The following is a 25478-nucleotide window of genomic DNA, read 5'->3' as shown; positions in this document are numbered from 1 at the left end:
GTGTATAATTGAGCATCTAATCCACTCAATTATAAACAACCATCAATATTACCGAGTTCCAGAAAGCCAGAACTCTATTCCAGTTGCACGCTGGCTATCTGAAGACTGGCAGGGACAAATAAATGTTTATTGTCATCATTTCACATAATTATTGATCAAATTTTAAAATTTAAAATCCTGTAGTTATCTGCTTAATAAAACATACAATCTTATGTTACACAGTTAACACACTGTGTCACATTTAACATTTAGGAACTGTGTGTAAGCTTGTTTATGCACCTTCACTAATTGCATTCATGTACAGACATTATATTCATCCAGTATTTGGCAGTGAGAGCACTTAGTGTTTTGCAGAAAACTTCACCAATAATTTTAAATCATCATGAATTTCTCTCACAGATACCCCACAGAAAGTAATAGCAAAAATGTTTATCACTTACCACATTTTTGCTGTTTGTGCAGTAATAATGCCACATCAAACACATTCAATGTAACACTCCTTTCTTTACTTACAGATGGGTACAAGTAGTGAGGAGAATGAGTGGCAGGTGAGGCAGATTATTTCTCAGGTGGATTTTTTGTAGAGGTGAGACAGAAAGAAAATCTGATGCGTATGGGGACAGGATGGATTAGGAGACATAATAGGAATGAGGTGGAAGTGGGTGGTGTAGCATCTGGCTGGTGCTTTACAATCCTGCCTTATGCCACTCAACAGAGGTATGTCAGTTGCTGGCATCTTAACAGGCTTGAAACTGAAACTCACCCTCAGTGCAGCGGATCTTGCCAATGACAGCCACTGCATGGTTTCCACCCTGGAGCCATGCGACACTGGACAACTTAACAGTATTTCTCCACTACATAGCCTTTGTAGGGGAATGTACAGTGGCTCACCAGCCAACCCAAGTTCCAGACTCGACATCAACTATCTACTTTGGAATGCATGACTATATTAATAAGAATGCAGCCCACAATATTGGCATTGCCAGTGCAACCTACAGCAGTGTTTGTCAGTTGTTACAGACAGAGTGCTCAACTGGAAGCTTGAACAATAGTTTTCATATTAGTGACAATCTTTTCATGCATCAGGGCATTCTCTACCTTGCCTTCATCAGAAAGTTGTTTCATTTGCTTCATGTTGGCATGTACCATCTGTGCCGCAATGAAACTCTCTTCCTCTAGTCCACTCAGGAACATCTCTCTTCTTGTGCTTTTATAATTCCTTTTTTGTCTCTGGAAGCTTTTTACCAGTGTCTTGTGATCCATTAGGTAGCCTTCATCTCTGTGTTCAAGTGCTTCTGCATAGTGTTTGAATGGTTTTGCTCCGTGTTCAAATGCCTTGTGCCACTTCTTTCTTTCATCCTGGTATCTTTCTGCCTGCACCATTCCACATCATCATCCCTCCTTACTGATGTCTTGGCCCAATGTCTGTATTTTTCTTCCAGGTGTGTGCCTCATGGATGGCACTGCCATCTCCTCCATGGGGATGACAGTTCATACTTTTGGCTGCTGTTACAGTGAAAACTTTTCCTCTGAGCACAGCAACATTGGAATCTAGGACATCATCAGTGCAGCTTGCAGTGCTCAGCTTAGCTCATATTAGTGACAACCTTACAGCATATCAGGAGTATTTTTATGTTGCTTGCACTAGGAAGCTGTTTCACTTGCCCAACATCATCATGTGCCTTCTGTGTTGCAATGAAGTTCCAATGTTCATGGCTACCTGAGCACATCTCTCTCCTTGTGCATGGATCATCCACATTAGGTGGGACATATGACCACGAGTGTGGGCGGCAGATGGGGCAAGGCGGCAGATGGGGCAAGGCAGCTCCCTGCTGGACTCCCTGTAGACAGGTGAGGCAGAAAGACGAACAGATTGGTCTGGGATCAAACTGTAGTGAAAGTCTTGATGGGAAATATTTTATGAACAAAGGTACTGGCACCAGAGACAAATGTAGTGAACAGGAAGTGATACTGTATTATCAGCCATTCTCTCCAAACGTATTGACACATTTATCCCACGTGCTTCAGTTGTTTCCACTCTGCTATACACTCCCAGCACCTTCATTTCAGAGGTGATCAGCTTTCATATGTTATAAAGTAGATCATAGAAACCTTATTTCTGCTGACTGGTTTCTTCATAACCACCCTACCCATAATTCAAAAGACAGCTCCATAAATAATTGTAAACAATTAATTCCAAGAAACTACTGAGACATTCAAGACAAAATAAGGAAAAGAAAACAAATGTCTCCAGTACACTATCTCATGAGAAAGAAGAAAAACAGTACATCAAAAGAACAGTATCTGTACATTTGTGGTGGTAGATTTCCAACTACAGTCACGATTTTGATATGATTTTCATTAATAAAGACATGCATTAATTTTAGTTACAAGACACAGACATCAGTTTTCTTCAAGAATGAGTTATCAGTGAAAATATATGTCAAATAGTATATACCTAGCAAATAATGTAACAAAGACAAATAATATCTACACTGTCTTTGCCATTTACAATTTAGCCAAAGATAGGAAGCTCCTTCTACAAAACATACTGTACTCATTTCTGTACCAACAAAGAAAAAACACATTCTAGCATCACCTGTCAGCTTCTGGGTTCTAATTGTACATAAACTGAACAACAGATCGCAGTACACAATGAAATGGGACATTGCTATGGTTGTGCAGATTCTGAAACAAACATTTTGGCAGGACCTTTATGTCTGATTGATCACAGAAAGGTTAAGGGAGCCCCTGAAAATGTTAGTATCAAATAACTTATGGTAGTGCTGAACGCATCAGCTATGACCATTTATAAACTAGATTCACACCCCAATATTTCCATTTAAGTTACTACCCTAATAGGTTGTACAAAAATGTTCAGTTTTGAAATACAAATCATCCTCAGTTTCTTCTACTCACATCATTCATTCATTCATTGGAGTCCCACTGTTTGATTAAGCCTCTTCCCTTGCTTCTCCTTGTATTCTTGTCTCAAGCTACAGGCATTGCAGCTTGTAGTCCATATAGCCTGGTATCCACTCAATGCCTCTCACCAGACTGTCACCTCAATGTTCCCCCCACTCACCTCTTTAGGATAGGAGCATGTAATTGTCTTATCCTATCTGTCACTCACTCCATCACTACATGTATCACTCATCTCCACTACCTCCCCACTACGTCTCCAACTCCTGCCTGTTCCCTGTCCATTTTTCTGTTTCCTTTTCCCTACCAGTAATTCTCAGAACACATGTTTCCACAGCTATATAGGCAAACTTTGTATTTCCGTAAGGTAGTAAATACTCGCCCCAAATCAAAGTCCTCAATATACAAAAACATAAATATAATAAAATATATTGTGATTTCTGGATTCTAATTAAATTGTGTATGGTGGACTGACTAAGGGGTTGCAGAAATCACATAGATAAGAACTATAAACACACTATCCAATCAAAATACCTGGGAACCCTTATGTAACGGGCAACTGAGCCCTTTAATTCAATGAGAGGTGGAGCTACTATTATAGGAAGTGAAATGATAATTAAATGGACACCCTAGCTGCAAACAGGCGGTGATGTACTTCATTGGGGAAATGTTGAAAATGTGTGCCCCGACCGGGACTCGAACCCGCGATCTCCTGCTTACATGGCAGACGCTCCATCCATTTAATTATCATTTCATTTCTAGCAAAGCTGCATGGTCATCCACGGTAATTGTTCTTTCGGGAACAGATACTACCGTCATATATAGTTAAAATACGGCTTCCCGGCCATTGACCTTCTTGTGCGAATGCACACACTATGCCCAAACTCATACGGGACTTGGTAGATTAATCTGCCACGAGTCATGAGTAGGATCGGCAAACATCTGTTAGGCACACTACGAATGTAGTGGTGTGGACATGTTGGGAATGTGGATCTCACGGGGAGTGTGCAAGGGATAAGTCCCTGCAGACGCACTATCCTCTGTGCCCGCGGTGGCTCAGATGGATAGAGCGTCTGCCATGTAAACAGACGATCCCGGGAACGAGTCCCGGTCGGGGCACACATTTTCAACATGTCCCCAATGAAGTACACCACCGCCTGTTTGCAGCTAGGGTGTCCATTTAATTATCATTTCATTTCTAGCAAAGCTGCATGGTCAACTAAGGTAATTGTTCTTTCAGGAACAGATACTGCCGTCATATATATTATAGGAAGTGGCAGGTAATACTGTTTTGTAAGCAGAATTCATCAGTCAGGGATCTGAGTACACTGAACATGGACTTTTCTTTGCATTACACCTGAATAATTAACGCAGGGATGCATTTCAGCCCTTCCAAACTTGCCCAAGTCAGCTGTCAGTGATGTGACAGTTAAGTGAAAATGTGAAGGAACAACCAATGCTACATGAAGTCCAGGCACACACAGTATGCTGATGGACAAGTGCTTCTATCATTGTGGTAGGAAATAGTAAAAACCAGCTTGCAGTTAGCTGCTGCAGTCACTCTTCAGTTTTGAAGTGCAGCTAGGAGCCCGCTAAGGAAATGGCTGTGTACAGGGAGTTAGAAAAAACTGGTTACAATGGCTGAGCAGCTGCTGGAAACAACATATTTCTGTTCAACATAAAGTCATACTGACTGTAGCATAAAAACCTATGACTGCTGGTGAGTGGATGAGTGGAAACGAGATTTGGAGTGACAAACAGTGCTATACTCCGTGGGTATCTGACGGAAGAATTTGGATGTGGTGACTACTAAGTGAACATTATCCGCCATTACCTCTACTGCCAACAATGCAGTGCACAGCAGGCAGTGTAACAATATGCAATTTCTCCTCTTTAACTTGTTCTCCCCTTATTGTACTTCAGGATATGATAAATGCAGAAGGGTAAGTACATATTTGACAGTATTGTGTACTATACACAACAGAGGAACAGTTCACAGACAACGACCGATTTGATCAGCTCAACACTTGTACCTCTCATGGATCAGCATTGTTAGGGAAAGGCTTATAACCAGTGGCATTCCTGAAGGCGGCTTGCCTGCCGATGTTCCAACCTGAAAGCAATGGATCGTCTTAGGGATTAGTTATAAATGGCATTTTCACTCCATACCCTGTGTCCAATATTTCTACCTTGTCTGGTATCAGCTATGAAGGAAGAATGGGCTGGCATCCACCCACAGAGATTTTGAAATGTCAAAGTGTCCCCAGAAGAGTTCAAGTCCTCATAAAGGAGAACACAAAATCTTAATGTCCACTAATAGGTGTTCAGATACATTTGATTCTCTAGTGTACAGAGCAGGAATGTAAGCCTCCCACAGTGGGCTCTTACTCTTACTCACCAGGTGACTTCGCTGCACCTGTGTCCTCAGTACTGGGTCCAGCCTCTGGTGACCGTAGCCGCTGTTGTTCTGCACTGCCTACTATTATACACACAGAGAGTAAAACGTCTTTTAAGTACTTTATGTACTGCTTTAGTTAAGGCTGCAATTACGTGTAAATTTACTCTTACCAGGTGACTTCGCTGCACGTATGTCCCCAGCCCCAGTACTGGGTCCAGCCTCCGGTGTCCGCAGCCGCTGTGGTTCTGCACTGGATACTATTGTACACACAGAGAGGAAAACATCTTTCAAGTACTTTATGTTCACTTTAGTGACATGCTCTTAAATTATGGCTGCAATTGAGGGTAAATTTGCGTATTTTATCATGGACCATAATGTACTGAGGCTATAACCAATCTCAGAATCCATAGTTACGAAAAGAAATCCACATTCATGGCATATGGGAAAAAAAATTTAAAAAACTTTGGACTGTGTTCACTGAGCACCATGTTCACAGACTGTGCTTGTACGTACCACTCCAGAGGAGAGATGCACATAACAATGATTTCTTATCAATGAATGCCATTTTGAAAGAAGTGTTGTATACACATTATGAAAAGAGCAATAGAAAACAACATGTCAAACATAAACATACAGATTTTGTTCATTAGTGTTATTTCTATTTTGTGTGTGGTGACTTACATCAGGGGACAATATGCACCTTCAGCACTGTACAGCTATCACAGCAGCTTTGGGTGACAAACTACATGTGTGAAAATAAGTATTCTGTGGGGTCACCACACTGTCCTGTAAAGCCATAGGCTGCCAAAGGAGTTATTTCAACAACTGATGTATGTTGTGAGACACAGAAGAGGAACCTTCAAAATTATTGAGAGTGTCTCTTTTATACTGAATGAAGGTGATCTTTTAGTGTAGTTCACGAGTGTGATGATGAAGGTAATAAATAATTTGTTAAGTCAAAAGTGACATAGTAAGTTATTTATAAAAATGTGATGCATCAAAGGCATCAATTTTGAATTTTAAAGTAATTATAACAGAGTTTGAGAAGAAGTATAGAAGATAAGGTACAGAATATAATACATCATTGTATTAAATAGTTACACCACATTACACCTGACTGCAGTGTTAGGAGACAAACAACATGAAAGGGAAGCTGTGTTGACAGAGGAGTGAGACAAGTGTCAGAGTCCTGCACAACTGAGTAGGCGAGCACAAAATGTGAGATCAGGAGACCACAGCCTAACTTGATAGGCTGCCCACACTACCTGTCATAGCCATGCACAGAAGTTGTAACTGAGCCTTATACAATGTACAGATATAGTTTAAGTCGTTTTGGTCACACACATAAACTTGCCAGTCAGTACTATAGGCAAAATGTCAAAGGTGGTGGTGTATGCATTTATCTATATCCCAAGCTTAAATTTAAGTTAAGATATGAGGCTAAACCATTAATCATAGAAAAGAAAGTAATTGTTGCAGCAATTTACAGATCACCATCTGGAGATACTGAAGTCCCTCTCAAGAATTTGGAAGAAATGCTAGACATTTTTCTCAAATGAGAACTCTACCATAATTCTTTGTGGTGACTTTAATATTAATCTATTGGTCCAGAGTTCAGTAAAATACAAGTTTTTAGACATACTAAAAGCTTCAACTTGTTTCCCCATGTATCAGCTCCCACTAGAACAACAGATTCCAGTGAGAGCCTAATAAATAACATCTTCTCAAATGTGGTCACACATGAAGTTGCAGTTACAAATGTGAATATAGGATTATCAGATCATAATGCACTAACCTTTAATCTCACTGCAACTCTCAAGGAGGGGAAAATAAAAAGGAGTACAAACGATTTTTCTCTACTGAAAATTGTAATCAGTTCAAAAATAATGTTAAAAATGCAGTTTGGCCAGAGGTCCTGGCACAAAAACACAAATGATGCTTACAATACATTTGCTTCCACTTTTATGGCATACTTTGAAATGTGCTTCCCAAAAAAGCTTTTGAGTTACAGATCATCTGGATCCAAAGGGACCTGGACTACACCCGGAATTAAAACATCAAGTGAAACCATGAAATTACTAAGGTTAAAGTTAAAAACATGTAATGATCAGCAGTTTGTTGAGTATGTGAGAACATACAGACTTACCGCAAAGTAATATCAAAAGCAAAATTATTAAGTAATGATAGATTAATAAGGCAGGCTAGTAACAAGTCCAGAATGATGTGGTAAAAAAAAAGAAAAAAAAATTGGGTCAAACTAAAGAACAGGAAATCCATCTTAAAAATAATGAAAATATCCCCATAGAAAAAATGCCTTGGCAAACAATGTAAACAATTATTTTGTTAATATTCCCCTTACTTTAAGCAGTAAATTTAAGCAACAACCAACAGTGATATCTCCAATGGTAGATACCAGCATGATGGCAATCCCATCAGACGAGCATGAAGTTCTAAAAAGTCATTAAATGCTTGAAATCCAAATTGTCCTCTGGTTTGGATGATGTACCTGTATCAATAATTAAGAAAATTGCTCCATGTGTTGTCAAACCTATAGTGCACATAGCAAACTTGTCCCTTAGTGAAGAGATATTTCCGGATAAACTTATAATCTCTAGAGTGATACCTCTATACAAAAATGGTGACAGACATAAAATAGAAAATTACCAACCTATATCTCTCCTCCCATCCTTTTCCAAAATACTTGAGGAATTAATGAAAATCAGGGTTACAAAATATCTAGAAAAACATAAACTAATAAATAACAGTCAACATGGTTTTCGAGCAGGGCACAGTACAGAAACAGCCATATTGCACAGAAATAGTAAGAAATTTTGAGTCAAATAAACAGGTTGTTGGAATTAATCTAGATTTAGCCAAAGCCTTCAATACTGTGAACAATGTAATATTACTAGGGAAACTTGAAGCAATATGCATCAGCGGTACCGTTAAAAATTGGTTTGAATCCTATCTGCAAAACAGGTCACAAGTAGTTGAGCTGAGGTCATCCAACAATATTCACAATTTTAATCCCATATCTGAACCAAAACAAATTTAAATAGGTGTTCCTCAGGGCAGCATTCTGGGCCTGTTGTTGTTTCTAATTTATATCAATGATATACAGGCTCCAGACAGCTCAGCCAAAATTCTACTATTTGCAGATGACACGAGTATCATAATTAGTGATAAAAAAGAATCACTGTGTACTACAGATGAAAAAATGCTCTCATACATACAGTCATGGTTTTATTCAAATAACCTGTCATTAAATAGAAAGAAAACGAACTTTTTACAGTAAGGGAGCAAGTGACAAGGGGAAAATATGTGCCTTATGCTGGATAGCAAAGAAATAGAAAAAATGTGCACCATGAAGTTTCTGGGAATGCAAATTGACCAAGATTTTAACTGGAATGAATACAGTGTATATCTTACCCAGGAACTTAGCTCAACATGTTTTGCCTTAAGAATAATATCCAAGGTATGTAGCAAGGAATGTGTTAGAGTGGTGTACTTTAGTTATTTCCTATCAGTTGCTAGCTGTGGCATAAGCTTTTGGGGAGAAAACCAGGTCAAGACTAAATGACATTTTTATTATGCGAAAAAGAGCTATTCGTATCATGACACACAGCCCACCACAAACTCGCTGTAGACCCTTATTCAGACAACTAAAGATACTGACAATACCATTGATATATATCTTTAAATGCCTGGAAATGATCAGTAAAAATAACTGCGATCTCCAAATCAACTCAAGCTACCATGATCACAATACAAGGCATTGTAAAGACTTCCACATTCCCTATGTAGCAAAAACTAGAAGTCAGAAACATGTTAGGCAATTAAAGAATTGAAAGGCAAAAATAATTTCAAGCATTAAGTAAAAAAAGACTTGATGGAAAAATGCTACTAGAGTAAGCAGATACCCGTCTCAGACTGTGGATTGAAAGCTGTACTTATTTTTAAAAAAATTTAAACTAATTTAATTGTGTTTTCAACATCATAATTATGGTACTTATGAAAAATCTGTTAAATATCTGTAATACGTTTTGTGTACAAGGCGTAGTTCATGATCTGTAATTGTTTATCATGAGCACGTACTTTTGTTTTTGTGTAATAATTTCTTGTACACTACTTATGTACTATGTGTATTAATTTGTTTTGCTGTTTGTATATGTTCTTCCATTTATTTTGTGTAAGTGTTGTTATGAGTTACGTGTAATCAAATGACAAATCCTATATCACATGTGTGATCTATTGGATGCTAAATAAATAAATAAATAAATAAACAGACATCCAAAGGAACAGACACCACACTTTTATAAATATTCATGCCTGATGTAATATTGGCCTTTCAGTCCAAATGCACTGCAATGTCAGATATCCCACAGAAATACAGTAGACCTGCAAGCAAAGAAGGCTAATATACAGGGTACACTACTGTGGAGATTTGAGTTAGGAAGGAAACAGACTGATACCAAGTGTATCAAAGAAATTTTCATCTGTCTCTTATCAGTTTTTTCAATGCCCTGTTGCAATAGAAGTCAAATTTCTTTCATCAGGCCTCAATAATGTTTCACTCCAAAGACATTCAACATGTCTATAGCGCTTGGCTACATCCAACAATGTCTTCTCATTTATGTGTAAATAATCTTGCAACGTGAGACAGCCAATGCAGTGAGGAGTAAGACTGGAGTCAATGTGTACACATTGAGGAAGTAAATAAGGGTGATCTAATCAGTGAAGTATACAGTACATTTTGATTGGATATGGATGGTAAGATAAAGTCTAGTAGGTACATATTGCACATATACAGCCTTGCATTATTGTGTTTACAGTCAGGAACCACTCATTTAAAGCAACACACTTGTGATAAAACCCACACTGACACAGCTCCTTCAGAGATACTGGAAGAAATAAACAATAGTATAACACGGAAGTGTGTTGCAATGTGTGCCAAAGACAGGAGTCCTCATAAAGCTGTTTCTGATGAAGGTTGCAAAGAACTAGGCCAATGATTAACACATTTATGTGCACAGTATAAAGAATTCAGTAGTTCAGATGCCATACGGCATGCCATCTCTTGTGAACTTGGTTTTCTGTACACCTAAATTTCTGGATTTAGGAGGACATGAGTAAATGTTATGAAAATCAGAGGAGAGTAATGCTGTTTACAACATTTCACTGGACATGTTTCATAATTTTCTTATTTTCTCCAACCAGGTTACCAGAATAATAAAACTTTTGGAAAACCACAAAAGGATTTCTTGCTTTGTTCTGATCTCTGTGTTGTTGGTTATAATTTAAAATTAAAGTAATCACTGAATAAAACTGGATTCTCAGTCTTTTACATTTATTAACCTTCAAAATAAGCAAGGTGTTACACCAAAATAGCAGGGTTCTCAGTGTTCCATAACAGCCATAAACCACTCTCAACTTCAATGATCACACTAATTCCCACCCCCCTTCACCATGTTGTGCTGAAATAGCAATAATTTGTTTCAAGACAAAATTATCATAAACACTAAAAATCAGATAATGTGACTCATTTGTGGAACATCTGCTGTGCTTACCATAATCAGGGTCCCTGGGGAGCACACGGAGTATAATTAGTTTCTTGAGCTGCTTTACCCGCATTTCCTTTTCATCTACCTCATTAATTTGTGCACAGCATGCTTCACAGAGCATTCCTTTTTTGTCAATTTCTACGTTCCACAAGTATATAATTTCAGCCAGCCTCTGGCTGAGGCTGATTCTGCTGGTGCTGGTGAGGGCAGTCATGGGAGTCCCTGTAATTCCCACCGGTTCACAGCACAAAAAACAGCTACTTGTCCTGGCTGGTAGCTGTTCTTGGAACTGGAAGTACAAGCAAACACAAATATGTGTTAAGTATTTGTCAATATTCATTTATGTTACACTGGACTACAATACTACATACCCTAAAAGGAGTACCTGTAACCACTACAACCAGTTATATTTGTGACAGTCTTTATGTTGTGCTTATCTGCGACTAAACATCTCTGCTATATGGTGAGTAGCAACTTTCCTTTCCAGGGCAACTTGGGGACAAGCTACTTAATTTTAGGTGTATGTGCAATGCTGTGCTCTAATATGAAAAGCCACTGTGAACTACTTATCCAATTCTTTGACGTGAGCTCTTCTATCCTACTGTGTTTTCATTACTCCATTGAAACTCCACATTTTGGACGACACAAAACAGTCCACCTCTAAGTTTACACTGGAGCAGTAGGTGACAATTTCATTCTTTTTGCAACAAAATTCAACCATATGAAGCTCATCTGTTAGATATACATTTCACATGGCAATCTAACAGTCAGTTAGCTTGAGCATCAATATGAATTGCATAAAAGAACATGTTTGACCTGCTGCTGCATGGTATGTTGCTGCTCACAGTGTTCATCCTCACACAATAGCCACACTGAGGACAACCTTGGAAGAAAGTGGCACTGTCTCCCACTTTATGGGTCAGTAAGACAACAAGACGACCCTGCAGGCTAAATCAGTGAATATAAATGAAATATTGACATCATCTTTAAAAATTCAGTGAATGCCAATGACAAATTGGGACAAGCAGTACAAAGTTTTCATGATCTCAGATGAGAATCATGAATGTAGAAGAGAGACAGGAGGCCAAATGGAGGAGTGAAACAAGAAACTGGTAGTGTGAGAGATCTGGCAGGAAAACAAGATCTAAACCCTGTCAGTGACACAGATTTTATATGATGGTACTTGCTGTCTTTCACTGTCCCGCCTCTTCACTAATTTTGAAAAGGAATTTAAATTTCTTGAGTCTTAGTTAGAGAAACACGACACCATTGAATGAATATATCCAAGCTTAACAACTTATACAAACTAAAAGCATTTTTGCAGTAAGAATTAATGGTTTGTGGATTTACTAATGTTCTTGTAATTCAAATCATCTTATATTATTCATTAAAAAGACAATATTCAGAATTAAAATCAGTTATATTGCTACAAGTCCAACGTGATGAAGACGTAAGTTACGTAAGCATAGATCTGCTTGGTTTTCCTGAAAGTCTGTAAGAGGGGTGGCCAGGATGCAGATGGCTAACAATCTCATGCCATGCAACTGTCACTTACAGTGCAATGCTGATTTATAATAAACTCTTAATCGTCAGTGCATATGTCAAGAGGAACTGTTACGCAGAGAATTCAATGCTGTTCAGCAATGCTGTCATTGTTAAAATACGAAGGACCGATAATTAAATATTTATTTAAAATGTATTCCAATTTGTTCAATTTTACCACTACAATGTAATAGAATAAATATCTTACCGAAATTTATGAACTATTTTACCTTTAAATTTTCTAAGTATGTCATTTAGCCAAGTACATCTTTCACATATTTTTCCTTTACTCTTCACCTAAAGAATAGTTATAGTAAAAGGATTGTAAGCCATAAATTATGGCCACAAAGGAGCAAGAAGGTTCTGAAAATACAGATCAAAAGGTGCAATGGAATTACTTTATTTGATTTACATCAGCTACATTAACTATTTTTACCCCATTTCCAGGGTTCTGTTATATCATATTACACAAATAACTTCAGTTTTTCACACTAAGTCATTGACACTGAGTTAAATAGTTCCGTATATATGAAGAAACACTGCTTCACTTCTAAAGAACCCAATTGTGCATTTCCTGTCAGCACTCGTAAAGGGAGTCCAGTCAAAGCTGCAAAAGGGTTCCACATGTTCTTAACACTTTGATTGTTTTATTCTAGAGCACAAGAACAACTAAGCTCATATGTGCCCACGTCAGAGCATCTGAAAACTAAGACAAAAAAGAAGTTAAAAGTAACTGCACATTAAGTTGAATCTACAGAAGAGAGACAGTTAAAACCAAAAAATTCCGTGTGGAGAAAGTTGCATAAAATTTTTTATAGAGACAACAGAGGTCGTGAACTAAAGATTAAATGTCATTTTCCAAACTGCTACGATAGATGAAAGGTAAAACAGGGTCAACCAAAGTGTGCAGCTTTCGCTAAAATGGGTAACAACTCAGGCAACAAACATAAATGAGAACACAAGTGATTCAAAAAAGGGAATTCATTCAGGAAATGGCGAATTGTCAAAGGCTGATGACAAGCAGCTGGACTTTCCTGGAGCTTGTTCCCATGAAGGGGAGACCAGCGGCGATGGCAACACAGAGATCATCATATGGTATGGAAGAGCTAGCAGGCTGAGGTAGTCTGTTGCCTTGACAGCAACAACAGAAGCTGCATTTCCTATCAAACCGACATGATCAGGTACCCACAAACATCACAGTAGCCCCATAAAGAGTGAGCAAGTGGAAGCTTTCTTCAACCAGTTGCACTAAGGGATGGATCTTGTGCAGCACACAGAGGATCTGAAGGGATATGAGAGAACTGGAGCAGATGACAATTGAAAAGCCTGTGTCACCAAATGTAATGTGTGGCTTGATATAGAACAAAGAGCTCTGCTGTAAATACTTAGCTGTGTTCTGGAAGCTGGTACTGAAATTTGTCAATACAAATGACAAAGGCACACATGACACCACAGTCAGTCCGAATGCAATTAGTGTACACAAATGTACTATTGCTACATTCCGTGTGAAGGTTGACAAACTTATGCAATAGATCAAATCTGGATTAGAGTTCTTATGAAGTCTGTTGTGAAGACAGGCTGCTGCATGAAGCCGAGGTTGGCAAAGAGGCAGGTAGCATGTATTTAAGCAGCTGGAGCAATAGCCAAAAGGGAAGTAATGGAAGAAGGATGCACCTCACACTGGTGGTGAAAAGAATCATCAAAAAAGAGGGCAGAGGATGAGTGGCCAGTCATGGCAGACAAACGCCATGTGCACCTGTTGAGGAGAACATCACACCAGTATGACTGTGGTAATTCAGCAGCTTCTGCATTCATACTCTCCATTGGGCTAGCATAAAAGGCTTCAGTAGCCAAACAGATGCCATGATGCTGTAAGATGGATGCATAAAAAGAACACCAATAGCCTAGTTTTGAATGGGCAAGGGATCCGTAGGACTGGAGGAGTGAAGTCCAATCCACTCCCCAGGAAGTGCTGTTGAGGGGACATTGAGGGACAGAGTATAGCAGGCAGTCAAGTAAGACATGGGAGGACTTAGAAAATTTCCTATCAAGCATGAGCCCCAGGAATTTCGCAGTTTCGGCAGACAGAAGAGCAACAGGCTCAAGATGTAGAGACAGTGGAAGAAAACCATTGCACCGCCAGAATTCTTACGAACAGTTTTGTCAGTGGAAAAGGAAAAGTCTTTGTCAATGATCCATGAGTGAAGATGATCAAGACATCACTGAAGACGCTGCTCAACAAGACTAGTCTGTGGGAAAGTGCAATAGATTGAAAAATCATCAATGAAAAGGAAGCCAGAGATGCCCTGCGAGAGACAGGCCATAACAGTATCAATGGTGACAGCAAGGAGGACAACACTCAGGACAGATCCCAGAGGAACAGCATTTTCCAGGATAAATGGGTTTGACAAGCCAAAACCCTTATGTTCCTTTAAAGTTGTCTTATAAAAATTCCTGAAGGCAATGGAACTAGTATTAATCTAATCTAATCTAGTACGGAGTATACCAGTCCTCCAGCATGTGTTTTACACTTTCTCCAAGTCAAAAAATGTAGGTACAGTGTTATTTATGCAGAAATGACATGGGTTGACAAAGTTATGAGATGGTCAACTGCAGAATGGTGTATTGGAAATCCACATTGTGCAGTGGTTAGTAGATTGCAAGACTCTAGCCACCACACCAGCCAGACCTGAATCAAATGTCCCAACACCTTGCAAACATGGATGGTGAGAAATGGGACTAGAACTAGAAGGAATGTGTTTGTCCTTACAAGGGCATAGGTAAGGAAGGGTATGACAGTGGCTTTACACAAATGTCTGGGAAACGTGCCATCTGCCCATATGCGTCTGTATACATGATTGAGAATGTACTTGCCCACAGGAGAAGAGTGCTGCACCATCAGAACGCTACATTGTCTGGTTTTGGGGCAGCTATCAGGAGGAAGTAAGAGCATGATCTAGCTCCACCATAGAAAAAGTGTCATTTCAGCATTCACAATTCTGAGGAAAGAATGGTATCACCCAAGCCTCCTCCACTCCAATGGAGAAGGCAGGGTGAAAAGTGTGTGGAGCTTGAAATCTCTGCAAAATAGTGGCCTAAGGTGTTGGAGATAGCAATAGGATCCATCATGATATCATCTGCTATAGTCAGGCAGCAAATTTGGGAATGGATCTTGCTCCCAAAGAGCCACTGAAGAGTGGCCCACACAGTGGAAGATGAACTGGAACTGTTAAAAGGACTAGTAAGGCAAATGCACCTAGCATTTCTGCTTCCTGAAAAATTCAATGACACTGTGTATGCAACTGTTTATAAAGAGCACAGTTTGCCATCACAGGATGATTGTTAAAAATGTGGAGAGCCCGTCTCCAAGGGCAAATTGCATCACAGCATGCCTCAGTCCACTGAAGGACCAGGACACAGCATGGTAGAGGTGAGATGTGAGGACGGCAATGTTCTGCAGCAGTAAGAATAATGTGGATAAGGTATTCTACCTTGTCAGGACAACTGAGGAAATCATGTTTGTCGAAGGGCATCGGTGAGGAGTAAAGCCTCCTGAAAGCCTTAAAAAGCTGCCATTTGGGTTTACATGTACGTGAGGTAGGAGTCCGCAAACAGAAATGGTAACTTGAGTATGTGTCAGAGAGAACACAGCACTCGAGGTGACTGGCAAGCTGGACAGTGCCAAACCAGAAGTCCAAGTGGGAAGGTGTGTGTGGATTCTGAAAGGAATGTGAGTGACCCAGTGTTAAGGTAGATGAGGTTGAGTAGATTGAGGTGATCAGCTGAAAGGGCACCTGTCTGACAGGTTCTGTGAGAGCTTCAAATGGGATGGTGACATTAATGTCACTGAGCACATAAAGGGGTGGGAGAGTTGGCCAATAATCTGGAGGAAGTCTGCCGAGGTGACACTAAGTGATGGAGAGATATAGATGGTACAAAGAGAAAAGGTGAAGCAAGGAAGGAAAATGTAGACTGCAACAGCTTGCATCCGGGTGTTCAGAGAGATGGTGTGACAATGAACGTCACCTCGGATGAGTTGCAAGACTCCCCCATGAGGTAGAAAGCCATCCTTGGGCAGGAAGATCAAAGCGGACTGAAAAAAAAACATGTGAGTGGCCAAAGCAACGCAATTTTGTTTCCTAGAGGCAGAGAACAAGTTGGCAGTGCAATTAAGGAGCAGCCATAATTCCTCCTCATTGGATCTAACACTGAACATTCCATTGGAGGAAAGTCATGACAGAGAAAGGGCTGGAGGTAAAAAATGAAGGAGGGGGGAGGGGTCACCCAGATGGCTGCCAAGTGCCAAACTTTGAAGAATCACTGCTACATGGTGCAGGGACTGAAGGATTTTGCTTCACAAGCTCCACAGAGGTGTCAGCATTCTCCCTTGCTCTGCCTGCAGATTCCAGGGCAGAAAAGTAGTTGGCGGTGACCATTTGCCTTTGGTTGGTTTCTTGGATCCTTTGCAGCTGACAGATGAGGAGTCAGATGTTTGATGGCTGGAGGGACATCATAAAAAGTTTTCGTATGAGTATTCCTTCTATCCTTTCTGTCATGCTGGTTATGTAGCAGGTGATTTTGTTCTGGAGGTGAAAATTTAATGGCTTTTTGCACAGCTATAGGAGAAAGAGGTGGGGATGAACCATGGTGATGAACTTTATGTTGCAAGTCTGCATGCGCATGTCCTTTGTGGAGCGAGGTACACCAAGAATGGTACTGTAAGTTCCAGATGGTAAAATGCAGGCCTGTCGACTAGCCAAGAACATGTGAGCAACAGGGTAAGGCACTTTTTCCTTGATCCTGATCTCATGGATGGTCCACTCATTAAGATACATGGGACAATCTTTGGAGGAGACAGCACGGTCGAAATTGCAGTTGATACAGTGGAGAGGAGGCAGCGGGCAGTATCACTTTTGAACATCCCTACCATAAGTAACACATTTGACCAGGTTTCAGTGGGAGATTCAAGTGTGTGTGTGTGTGTGTGGGGGGGGGGGGTGGCGAAGGCAGGGGGGGTGGGGACAGACAGGCACACAGCTCTGACTGGACATCACATTGTGTAACCCTACTAGATATCAAGTTAGGTCTGCAATCGACAACCTATGTGGCTGTGCATTCCTTGGTGTTTTCCATGTCTGCAGGTCAGCCTTACCCTATCCCACACTGATTACCAAGAAAAATGTGAGATTACTGTCACAAAGACAAATTGAAACAATGGTCTGTCCATTCTTGAACCATCCCCTAAACTTTCTGGTCTCGCACTGTAGCTCACGAAGAAAATTCTGGTCAGTACACTGAGCTTATTGCTATCTAGGCCTTAACACTCCTTTATTTTTGTTTCTCTCTTTTCAAGCAATGCTCACCACCAGCATTACATTAAATTCTGCTGTGTAGACAGTTACCTATTCAGCATCCTTTCCAAAGAAACTACAATGAAATTTTATGTGATAGTGTAAAGACTGTAGTGAAGTAATTTTGTCAAAGTAATTTGACAAAAATGTGTGTCAATGATTTTTTACAGTGTAATACAGGCATGAAGAGCTGCCCAGAGGGCACAAACAGTCATCAGAGCATAGTGATGACAGCCAACATCTCACTACTGACAAGGGAACTACTGCAAGTTCAAACACCTACATCCAACTGCAAACATACTTAAAACATGGTGATGTACCCCTCCAAGTGGCTATCAATGGTATTCACCAATAACAACACATATGTGACGGCTAACATCAGTGTACTGGTCTCACTGCATTGTAACTGTACACACAGTACAGATGAGGCCGCTGCTGTATTTGGTAGTGAATCAACAGATGGAAGTCACTTAACCCTTAACTCAAGAGACGACTTTTTTGTAACGTATATCCTGAGCTCCACAGCTCATGGTCTCGTGGTAGCGTTCTCACTTCCCGAGAATTGGGTCCCGGGTTCGATTCCCGGCGGGGTCAGGGACTTTTCACCTGCCTCGAGATGTCTGGGTGTCATCATCATCATCATCATCATCATCATCATCATCATCATCATCATCAATCCATCCCCACTGCAGTTGGAGGAAGGCAATGGCAAACCATCTCCATTAGGACCTTGCCTAGTATGGCAGTGCAGGTCTCCCGCAGTGTTCCCATATGCTCTGTCATGAGGCATGGGAATTGATTTCCATTTCATACCACAAGGAGGGGTCTCTGGGAGCCCAATGTTTAAACTGGGATCAAGGCAAAAATGATTTGAAATTTTTAATTTATGCTATATAACAGTTATTTTTACAATTATTTAAGTGTTGTCTAAATGCTTCTAGTTTATTTTATTGCACTAAACAAAGTCTGCAGCATTTTACTATTTATCACACTAAAGCACAATTTTGTGTGGTTCTTTTAAATAGTACACATAAACAGACTGTTAGATTACTGAATTTTACATCCTGTAAAATTATACAACTTCCGTAGCAAACAAATTTACAAATGAAACTAACGTCCTGGGTTTAAAATTACACATAAAAAGTCCACCTAATAGGGACAAAAAGAAACTTTGTCAAATTGAAATTCATTGCTAGGAACAAATTTTTCTTATCACCACTCTTAACACAATTGATTTTAACAGACTAAGTATTTCCTTGAAGAAACAGACAAATCCTCATCACAGTTTTCCTGACGTTCTTCCTCTGAATGATACTCTAGTTCAATAGCAGAACTGTGGTCACTGGATAATGTAAAATCATAGTCTTCTTCATCTATTTCTTGATCTATATCACTGACACCTTCCTGCATAGACCGACTAACAATTTCATCAAACTCGGGAAAGTTAAAAATGACACAATTTCACCAACACATTTTGAACTATACGGTACCATACAGAGGAAAACAGGTATGTAGTTCAGGAGACATGGTCCAGGAGACTCCAATGCCAATCAGTAACACAAGTCAACAATAAACACAGAAGGTGATAATTTAATCGACAACAAAACACCATAGGCTTGGCAATTTAAGGAGGTTAGGTGGAGTATAGAAGCATTCCACCACAACTGGCCTTGGAGAGCGAGTTCGAGAATTTTCATTCGCTCTGAGAGACCAAAACTTTGTGAGTTGAGGGTTAATCCTGTGAATGTTGTTCAGGTGATGAGCAAAAACCTAAGTCAGATTTACACATTCAATAGTGAGGATGAAGAGGAGTGGAGGATGGGATGTTATATGATATCATAATGGAAAAGTGTTATGGGACATTAATTAAACTTCCAGGATAAGAGCCCATGGTGGAACAGTAGAAATTCTTCCTCCTAATGTTTCATTGCCAATTGCAGGTAACATCTGAGTCGAGCCATGACTGGCTGCTAGGGTTTGGAGGTCCAGTTTATAAATAGAGGATACCACTACTCATCGTGTGCTTTTGCAGTAAAACTCACTCTAACATCATTACTCTCAATCAAAGGTAATCTGTTGTCACATCATTGGTACAAAGCCTACACCATATCTTATCCAACTTTAAGCCTTCATTTTTGCTAAAATTATTGTGGTGTTTATAAATCTCTATGCCTTTTTCTGTACATACATACATGCATGCATAATAATGTGATGCTCATTTCACTACATTTTATTTTGTGATCTCCATCTTTTGAAAAACCATGTTCTGTTGAAGCTGATTTGTCAGTTTGTGTTCTGTTAACTGCGAATTAACACTTCCTTTTGTTGGTCCAATATAAACCTTCTACAACTACACACAAGTTTATACACCACAGGTGTTGCAAAAGGGTGTCTTGCATCTTTCACAGACGTTAAACATCCACTAATCTGCTTGGTGGGTCTGAAGAGTAGCCAGAAATTTCCCAATATGCCCTATAATATTGTAAATAAATGGAAGAAAAACTTTCCCACCCAATGGTGGTGGTTGTTGGATGTTTATGGACGTCTTTCATCTATGAGGGAGTGCTCGATCTCTCTCTTATCAGTGTATTTGTTTTTCTTAAAAGCTGTTCGCAAGTGATTTAATTCCTCTCACAAGTAAACTGGCTCACAGATGTTGTCAGCCCTGTTTGCCCAATGTTCTAATGACACCTCTCTTTGGCCTGGGATGATGGACCGAATCCATATGGAACTAATGATCAGTACGTGTATCTTTCCTTTATACCTTTGACCTGAAGTCCTATTTGCCTATTTAGTTATTAAAGCATCCCAAAAATTAAGCTGTCCATTACTTTCCGTCTCCACAGTAAATTGTATCTTTGGATTAATACTATTTAAATGCACCAAGAAACAATTCGTTTCACCCTGACTACATAACACAAAAGGGAACTGGGTGTGTATCATCTATGATCATCAACAGTGGCTAGATCAGGCTCCGTAAAGATTGGGACTTTCTATGGGCACTGATTACCATGCAGCTGAGTGCCACACAAACCAATCACCACCACCACCACCACCACCACCACCACCACCACCACCACCACCACCACCACCACACAAAAGTGTCATCCACATACTGATACCACTTCAAATGACTTTCATTGGCTCACTGCAGTGTCTGCTGTTGAAAAATTTAGCTTGACTCAGAGGGCTCCAAATTGCCACTCTTTCAGTTTGCTACTGATACATGTCATGGACAATATGAAGGGACACCCTCCTCTATCATTACTTTTCCTCAAGAGAAGTAGGTGATACCAAAAAATATTTACGAATTTGTAAGAAGGTTAATATCATCTCACTTTTTTTAAAAAAAAAAACAAAGAAAAAGATTTGCATCTGATTTTGTACATGATACATTATATTTCAGGCAAAAATGTATAAAAAGAAATTATTTTTGTTGTTACAATGTACAGTTAAAATTACCTTTTTTTTTTGAAGTATTTGAAATTATGAAATATCCGGTGTACTTAAAATTCCTATTAATAATTGCATAATCTGATGGTATCTATCAAATTTACCTCTGGATTCATTTATAAAATAATGACATAAATTGATAAAAATTCGTCAAGAAAATTATAAATTATTTAGAATATTGTTAGTACCACAGAATAGAGTAGTAGTGGGCATGCCTCTGGAGTGCTCAGACATGTTTTTATTTCTGGCAGTAACAATGTATTTTTCGATTTTGAAGTGGAAATTGTACAGACAGTGTGATATAGAAAAATGTGAGAGAATAAAATTAACTATTCAGGCAATTCTTCAGGAGGTATTACATCACTTGTAACCATGAGAACCTACGATATCAAAAATTTTAGCTTCAAGAACCAACCCCTAGAAGTGAAAGAATGGAACAACTTTTTAGCTCAACAGATTCAAAATAATCAGCAGGTTTAATTTAGAGCTTTTTTTTCCACTGCCTTTTAATACATTTCACCATCCAAAATGCAGCACCACTGTAAATGCAATTCTCAAACATGGGACAAGTTTGTTTACATTTGTAAGCAGCTAGAAATTGCTTCGACTACTGACAAACAATTGACAGTTGCTGCAAATTGGTGTGTTGGGAGAGCTCTAAAGAGCCAGGTACCTGTGATACGTCTACCACAGGTACCTCAAGTACTATGCTCTGTGTGGATCCTGTCTCCTCTGCAGAAAGTACAGGATCTGTTATTACCCATCCACTTAACTGTGAGTTTCATGTTAATGGCACATTTAGGCATCCTGTACAGGGTGGACAGGGACCATGGACAATTCAGAGTGTTGGGCTGATCCCCTAAACCAACAAGTTTGCGACACTGTCTTTCAGTTAAACTGAAACTGGCCCATTGAGAATAATGTCACCTGTCACATGGAAACCTGTCCGATGACAGGAGGAGGCAAACACAAAAAGGTAGGGTTCTATTAATTGTCAGCAGTTCAAACATATGGAAAATGCCTCAGAGAAATAGCAGTAAGGGACAGCAAAGAACACCAGGTGCACTCAGTGGGCATGCCTGGGGCCTCATTCGACATGTTGAATTCCATTGCAGCAGCCATTGAGGAACAGGGTGCAACCTATTGCAGACTGTGGTGCACATTGGATGTGAAGAGACTGTCAGCTGGGCTCTGCAGTAATTCTTGGATCATTCCAGTGACTGGCAGAAAAGGTTGAGAATACCAGCTTTGTGCGTGGAGTTTCCACGAAGCTCCAAATTTGCAGCATTGTCCCTACAACTGATCGTGGCCCTCTGATTCTCAGTAGAGTGGAAGGACTGAACCAGAGACTTAGAAAGTTCTATGGTAAGCTAGACTGTGACTTCCTGGACTTGAGCCATAAGGTTGAGAACTGAATGGTCCCCCCAAAATAGGTTGTGTGTGCTACACATCAGAGGCTGCTAATCAGGTAACTGACTGTGAGTGGGTAGCACAAAACTGTTTCTTTGATTAGGCAACTCTCCCTCCAATCCAGATAATGATAGCTGTAGGAAACACAGAAGTATCAGTGTGAGATCAAAAGAAATGCCTCCCCACAGGTGAGAGTATTAAAATCCTAATAATAAACTGCCGAATATTTGCAAAGAAGTGCAAGAGTTAGAAGAGCTCATGAAAAGCATTGAAATGCTCATAATACTAGATACAGAAAGCCAGTCAAAACTTGAAATTGACAGCAGTGAGATTTGATGGTGAAAATTTAAGTGTATATCAGAAGGATATGATGATGACCATAATGATGATTGATTGAGGCAAGAGGCTCTCAGCTTCATGGTCATCAGTGCCCTGACGAGAAGTCTTACGGGTGGGGACAAAGGCTGTCCCCACATGTGCAGCAGGTTATGAGGTATTGAAGTCTGCCTCCCTTCCCCACCAATTTATGTATGAGGCCTGAAAGTTCTCATAATTTCCCACTGTTGTAACATTGGAATCAGTACCGGTATGGATGGTGGGCAAATCTTCATTGAGAGAGAGCTACCCTAATATCAGTATATAGGACACACATTGCCAAAATATGCTGAGGAAGAAACCACCTGTTAAAGTGATGTGTCTGATGCAGAGCCTGCTAAGCAGGATCTTGATCCAGTTGTGAGGCTGACATACCTGTGTGGTTGATTTGAGCAGCTGCACTGGCCTCTAAGCCAGTGGTCTAGGGGTAGTGTGTTTGATCAGTAAAAAAAATTTCATCAGTTCTGGGCTCAAAACCCACCACTAATGTAGCTGTACAGTAGTGGATTTCTTTTCCTATATATGCACAATATGTTACATTTATTTACATTCGGAGTCAACTGCCAGTCTGCACCGTTGATCAATTCTCTGCAGGTCATTCTGCAAATTCTTACCATCTTATGTCATTGCTGCTTTGTATAAACAACTGCATCATCTGAAAATAGCCTTAAAGAGCATCCCACACTTCCTACTAGATCATTTACATATACTGTGAATAGCAATGGCCCTGTAACACCTCCCCATGGTACTCCAGATATTATCTTTACCTCTGTCAATTTAGTTCCATTACAAGCGACATGTTGAGTTCTATCTGCAAGAAAGTCTTGAATCCAGTTGCAGGTCTGGTTGGTTAGTCAGTTCGTTTAAAGGAAGGATAAGGGACTGAACTACCAGATCATCGGTCCCTTGTTCCTAATAAAACAATTCCAGAAGTGTGAGAATAAAATGGACGAAACATATAACACAAAACAGAAAGAAAGGAAAAGCCACAAGAATGAAGGGAAGGCAACAAACAATAAAAGGAACAGAAACGGACAAGAAAACAATAGGGAGACACTAGAAACAGAAAAGAGTAAAACATGAAAGTAGATTAGAGTGGCTGGGAAACCACAAGAATAAAAACGGAAAGCTAGCCACTCTGCAACACATTGAAAACCTCGAATCTAAAAGCACTACAGTGAAGGACAGAGGGACAAAGGACATGTGCTAAAACCTACATAGAAGTATAAAACCTGCTCTCAGAAATAAAACTTAAGACTAAAGATTCTTTGGAGGCATTGTTGCCCAACACTGAAGGCAGGGTGCTGGGAAAGTTAAAAGTCTGCTGCAGAGTGGCTAAAAGTGGGTAGTCTAGCAAGAGGTGGATGACTGTCATTTGGGATCCACAGTGACACTGAGGTGGGTACTCGCGCCAGAGTAGGTAACCGTGTGTTAGCCACATATTGCCAATGCGGAGCCGGCAGGTGACAACTGAATCCCTGCGAGAGGCCTGCATGGAAGACTTCCACATATCCATAGTCTCCTTAATGTCACACAGTTTGTTGTGCATGCTGTTATGCCATTCCATCTCCCAAAACTGTAAAAACTTGCAAGTCAGCTTCGGAGATGCCTATTTCCAGAAGCAGTTTTTGTGTCACCTGTTTGGCCACCCTGTCTGCAAGTTTGTTGCCAGAGATTCCGACGTGTCCTGGGGGTCCACGCAAACAACACAGAACGTCGGGACTGTTCCAGGGAATAGATGGACTCCCGAATGGACGCTACCAGAGAGTGGCGTGGGTAGCACTGGTCGATAGCTTGTAGGCTGCTCAATGAGTCAGCACACAGGAGAAATTATTCACCAGGGCATGAGTGGATGTAATCAAGAGCACGAGATATGGCCACCAGCTCTGCAGTGAAAACACTGCAGCCAACTGGCAAGTAGTGGTGTTCAACTTAACCTCCATGAACATATGCGAAGCCTACGTGTCCATCAGCCATTGAGTTCTCAGTGTAAACCACTTCAGAGTCCCGGAACCCGTCAAGAATTGAGAGGAAGTGACAGCGGAGAGTGGCGGGGTTAACGGAGTCCTTAGCACCATGCAAAAGGTCCAGACGAAGCTGTGGCCGAGGTGTACACCATGGACGTGCATGTGAACGGACCTCAAGTAGAGGTGGTAAAGGGAAGGACTCCAGTTTGGAGAGAAGGGACCACACGTGAACTACAATCGTTGGGCCCATTCTGGGCTGCCGATGTGGGAGTTGGACTATCGCAGGTGGGAAAAGGAGATGTTAATCCAGATGCTCAGGTGAACTATGAATGTGTGATGCATAACTGTTGGGCAGTTGCGCATGTCTGATCTGCAGTGGAGGGACATAAGCCTCCACCAGTACGCTGATCACCAGACTCATCCTAAAAGCTCATGCCGCTAATCAAACAACACAGTGGTGCACAGGGTCGAGTAAATGCAATGCTAAAGGTGCTACCAA

At 40.3% G+C, this 25478-nt stretch overlaps 1 protein-coding gene across 1 annotated transcript in view; it reads left to right on the top strand.

Annotated features, from left to right (window-relative positions):
- Positions 1–11688: 11688 nt before the first annotated feature.
- The window catches only part of LOC126235600 (cylicin-2-like), a gene marked incomplete at its 3' end in the record, with an annotated part of 33416 nt that continues 19626 nt past the window's right edge, over positions 11689–25478 (top strand). The window contains exon 1 of the mRNA XM_049944312.1: positions 11689–11710. Coding sequence (XP_049800269.1) covers positions 11689–11710 — 22 coding nt within the window. The remainder of the gene's footprint in view (positions 11711–25478) is intronic.

The sequence above is a fragment of the Schistocerca nitens genome, chromosome 2, assembly GCF_023898315.1.
Source record: "Schistocerca nitens isolate TAMUIC-IGC-003100 chromosome 2, iqSchNite1.1, whole genome shotgun sequence".
NCBI classification, from domain to species: domain Eukaryota; kingdom Metazoa; phylum Arthropoda; class Insecta; order Orthoptera; family Acrididae; genus Schistocerca; species Schistocerca nitens.
Note: the sequence above shows the minus strand (reverse complement) of the source record. Positions and strands in the feature narration are given on the sequence as shown.